The 4,994-nt window shown below is 45.3% G+C and overlaps 1 protein-coding gene across 1 annotated transcript in view; it reads left to right on the plus strand.

Moving 5' to 3' along the window:
* The window catches only part of LOC105523728 (protein HIRA), a 102,402-nt gene extending 98,257 nt beyond the window's left edge, over positions 1-4,145 (plus strand). The window contains exon 25 of the mRNA XM_011958685.1: positions 3,281-4,145. Coding sequence (XP_011814075.1) covers positions 3,281-3,397 — 117 coding nt within the window. The 3' untranslated portion in view covers positions 3,398-4,145. The remainder of the gene's footprint in view (positions 1-3,280) is intronic.
* Positions 4,146-4,994: the final 849 nt, after the last annotated feature.

Below are 4,994 nucleotides of genomic sequence, written 5' to 3' on the forward strand. Positions count from 1 at the left end.
CAGTGAGCTGAGATCCGGTCACTGCACTCCAGCCTGGGCGACAGAGTGAGACTCCGTCTCAAAAAAAAAAAAAAAGAAAAAAAGAAACCCAGCTTACATGTAATAATATAATAGCTTAAAAGTAAAAGGACTGCCGGGTGCAGTGGTTCGTGCCTTAATCCCAGCACTTTGGGAGGCCAAGGCAGGTGGATCACCTGAGGCCAGTCCTGGCTAATTTTTGTATTTTTAATAGAGATGAGGTTTCGCCATTTTGGCCAGACTGGTCTCGAACTCCTGACCTCAAGTGATCCATCCGCCACGGCCTCCCAAAGTGCTGGGACTACAGGCGTGAGCCACCATGCCTGGCCTAATTTTTGTATTTTTAGTAGAGATGGGGTTTCACCGTGTTGGCTACGCTGGTTTCAAACCCCTGGCCTCAAGCAATCTGCCCGCCTTGGCCTCCCAAAGTGCTAAGATTACAGGCATGAGCTGTCGTGCCCGGCAGACATAAGACTTTAAAATAAATAAATGTCTTTAAAAATGCTCAAGGAGAATAGAGACAACTAAACAAAATCAGGAAAACTATATATAAAGAAAATGAGGGCCGGGCACGGTGGCTCATGCCTGTAATCCCAGCACTTTGGGAGGCCAAGGCGGGCAGATCACAAGGTCATGAGATCAAGACCATCCTGGCTAACACAGTGAAACCCTGTCTCTATTAAAAATACAAAAAAATTAGCTGGGCGTTGTGGCCGGCGCCTGTAGTCCCAGCTACTCGGGAGGCTGAGGCAGGAGAATGGTGTGAACCCGGGAGGTGGAGCTTACAGTGAGCCAAGATCACGCCACTGTACTCCAGCCTGGGCAACAGAGCGAGACTCCATCTCAAGAAAAAAAAAAAGAAAATGAGAGTATCAACAAGGAGATAGAAATTCCAAAAAAAGAGCTAAACAGTAATGTGGAGTTTAAAAATACAATAACTGAATTGAAAAGTTCACAAGGGTTCAACAGCAGACTCCAACAGGCAAAAGGGAGAATCAGCAAACTTAAAAATAGGTCATTTGAAACTGTCAAGTATGAGGAGCAAAAAGAAAATAGAATGAATAAAAGCAAACAGAGTCTAAGAAACTTATCAGACACCATCCAAGTATACCCATGTATCCATAATGGGAGTTCTGGAAGTGTAAGAGAGAGAAAGGAGTAGAGTATTTGAAGAAATACTGGCTGAAATTTTCCAAATTTGAGGAAAGATGTGGATCTACTAATACAAGAGCCTCAGTGAACTCTAAGTAGGAAAATCCCAAAGGAACCTGCACTGAGACACATTATAGTCGAACTGTGAGAAAGACAAAGAGAAAATCTTATCCTTGGAAGTTTCTTAGATGTCAGTTTTAAAATAGGATTCCTGATGTTTTCTTTGTGGTAATAGTTAACTCTTCCTATCTATTTCTTTGTGAGCTAGTTTTGATACATTATATTTTTCTAGGAATCTCTCCATTTTCTCTAAATGTTCAAATTTCTTAGCATAAAGTTGATAGTAATCATAACTTTTTCTTTCTTCTGTATCTGTAGGTATATCTCTTCTTTATTTCTAATATTATTTCTTTAAGCTTTCTCTCTCTTTCTTGATTAATCCTGCCAGACGTTTCTCTGTTAGTCTTTTCAAGAAATGACTTTTGCCAGGCACAGTGGCTCACGCCTTTAATCCCAGCACTTTGGGAGAACAAGGCAGGAGGATCACTTGAGCTCAGGAGTTTGAGACCAGCCTGGCCAACATGGTGAAACCCTGCTCTACTAACAATTAGCCAGACATGGTGGCACACACCTCTAGTCCCAGCTACTCGAGTAGCTGAGGCAGGAGGGTCACTTGAGCCTGGGAGGTTGAGGCTGCAGTGAGCTACAATTGCATCACTACACTCCAACCTGGGCAACAGAGCTAGACCCTGTCTCAAAAAAAATAAAATAAAATTGTTTTTATAAATCTTCTCTATTAAATCTTTGTTTTCTATTTATTTATTTCAATTTTTATTACCTCCTTTTTTAAAAAAATGGGGGTTTTTTTGGTGTTGTTTTTTTCTTTAGTCTTTTTTTTTTTTTTCCTTTCCCCTGATGGCTTTAGGTTGGAGTCTTGTCGTACTTTCATGTTCTCTAATACAGTATAAGCTGTTGTTTCTAAATGCCTCTAAAGTGCCCACTTTTGCTGAGTCTCACCACTTTTGGAGTATTTTGTGTTTGTTTTTTTCTTACCATTCTCTTGTAAGTCATTTTTAATTTCACTTAATTTGAATTCCCCTTTGACCCGTGAGTTTTACTCAGTTATTTTAGTCAGAAAACATCATCTATTTTAGGAGTTCGCAAACTTTTCTGTAAAGGACCAGATCGTAAACATTTCAGGCTTTGCAAATCCATACAATCTCTGGTCTGACTACAGCACTCTGGTGTCGGAGCCTCCCTGTTGGAGCGTGGGCTGCTTCTGCATCAAAGTTGGTCGTCAGCAGCAGCCATTCTTCTGCTTATCCCATCTCTAACAACTTCTGTGTTACTCAAACCTCGTATTTACACTTGTTCTTTACCGTCACTTCTAGTCTTGTTGCAAGTGTATCTGTCACTGTTAACTCAAGATCTTAGGCCTTCTCTTCCAATGTTAAAGTTGTCTGACTGGTAGGTTTCCCTTTGGAGCAGCCGTACTGCTCAGGAGTCTGCTCTTTTGGTCTGTGCAGCAGAGACCCCAACTGGCAATGTTTGTTTCAGACTGGTGTGCCAATATGCCCTGACATGGAGGATGTTTGGGCAACCAAACATAGTTTCGTCAGCATCCAAACATCCTCCACATCAGGGGATACTGGCACCTCATTTGTTTTGCTGGAAAACTAAAGCCAGTCACTGCCCCCCAGACACGTCCTTGCCCTGGGGCTTGACCCCAAACCCCTGGCAAACATCAGCATGAGGGAACAGCCCCTCCTGAATGGCCAGCCACCTGACCCTAAGCCTTGATGTTCTACTCTCATCCTGCCCTGGATGGTCAGGGCCCTGCTCAGTCACTATAAGGTCAGCAGTGACTGTGCCCACAGATGGAGGAGCACTGGCCTCATCCTCCTTTATCCCCATGCTGTGTTGCTCCCACTCCACCTGCCACTTCATCCTGCACATTTGCCCCACAGCTCTCTCACAGTTTCTCACCTGCAGAGGAGTTGTTCTTTCCTTCTCCCGTGAGCAGACACAAGGTTCTCTGCCAGGCCAGGAAAGTCCCCACAATCTAGGTCTCGTCACTGACACTTGCACTCAGCTATCACTCTATCCACAGGGTCTGCGGAAGAGGGAGCTGCTGAAGGAGCTGCTGCCAGTCATCGGGCAGAACCTCCGATTCCAGCGCCTCTTCACCGAGTGTCAGGAACAGCTCGACATCCTGAGGGACAAGTAGCCTGCCCCGGCCTGCCCTGGCTGCAGCAAGGGCAGGGCCACACTCTTGCCGCTGATGACACACAGGGCCACCTCTCACCTGACCAGGCTGTAGGGGGAGGAGACACTGGCAGGAGATGTGCTGTCCTGCACCAGCACCAGCCCAGCTTCCTGGGCAGATGTGCCCTGTGTCCTGGGCCTGGCATTGCCTCAGGAGGGGGAAGCTCGTCCCTCTCTCCTAGCCTCCCGTGCGGAGCTAGGGCTGGAGCTCTGCCCAGGTGCCCTGAGGCCAGCAAGGCACTCCCAGGCCTGCCGTCTCCAGCACGGCCCCAAGGTGGACACTAGCCCCTGCTGCTGCAGGTGCCGTGCTGCTTCAGCGGCGATGATTGAGCCATTTGTGAGAGAGAATCCGGAAGCGTTAGGTATTATGCAGTCAGCAGACTGACCTGAGACCTATGTAAAAGGAAAGCTGTTCCAACACATGGACTATTTTTGTACTAGAATTTGCTAACTTGTAATATGGAATTTCCTCTGGCCGATAATCAGGATTTCCCTATAAGTCACTTGGACATTGGTCACTTGTAGGAAATTTAAACTCTAATTATGACAGCTACACTGAAAAATAATTGTATTGAAATTAACTTGTCTATCTTCATTTGGTTTTAATTTTTAAATGTTTGTAAAAAGAGACTGTTTTGGGGGAATGGGGCAAAGGGGTGGGCGATTTCTTTTGTAAGTGTAAAATAAATGAACACGCATTGAATACCAAACGCTCCTGATTTCTCTTGCCTTTTCCTTCTAACTTTCATCCTCCCTGCACTGTGCATCTCTCTCCTGAAGTAGGTGGTGACAGAACATGAGAGCCAGAAGGGATCCTTTGTGTCATCTCATTCCCCCCGTCATGGTTAATACTGAGTGTCAACTTGATTGGATTGAAGGATGCAATATTGATCCTGGATGTGTCTGTGAGGGTGTTGCCGAAGGAGATTAACATTTGAGTCAGTGGGCTGGGGAAGGCAGACCCACCCTTAATCAAGTGAGCACCATCTAATCAGCTGCCAACGAATATAAAGCAGGAAGAAAACCGTGAAGAGATGAGACTGGCTTAGCCTCCCAGCCTACATCTTTATGCCATGCTGGATGCTTCCTGCCCTCGAACATCGGACTCCCAAGTTCTTCAATTTTGGGACTCGAACTGGCTCTCCTTGCTCCTCAGCTTACAGACAGCCTACTGTGGGACCTTATGATTGTGTAAGTTAATACTTAATAAACTTACATATATATTATATATATCTCCTATTAGTTCTGTCCCTGTAGAGAACCCTAATATATCCCCCATGCAGAAATTCATTTCACAGTGTAGAGTGGTCACTTCTGTGGTCACGCAGCACCACAGGTCACCTTGCACATGTCATCTCCCAAGCGAGGCGTCATGGTTCATGGTTCTGGTCTTGCTGTGTCCCAGGTTCAGATCATACTGTGCATCAAGGGCTGCAGCTGTTTGGACAATTTCATGAAAGGAAATCAGTATTTACAGTCTTGGACATATTGGAGAATTATCAGGAAAGTTGGAATTTTTTTTTTTTTTTTTTTTTGAGGCGGAGTCTCGCTCTGTCCCC

This window comes from Colobus angolensis, unplaced genomic scaffold (assembly GCF_000951035.1).
Source record: "Colobus angolensis palliatus isolate OR3802 unplaced genomic scaffold, Cang.pa_1.0 Scaffold471, whole genome shotgun sequence".
NCBI lineage: Eukaryota > Metazoa > Chordata > Mammalia > Primates > Cercopithecidae > Colobus > Colobus angolensis.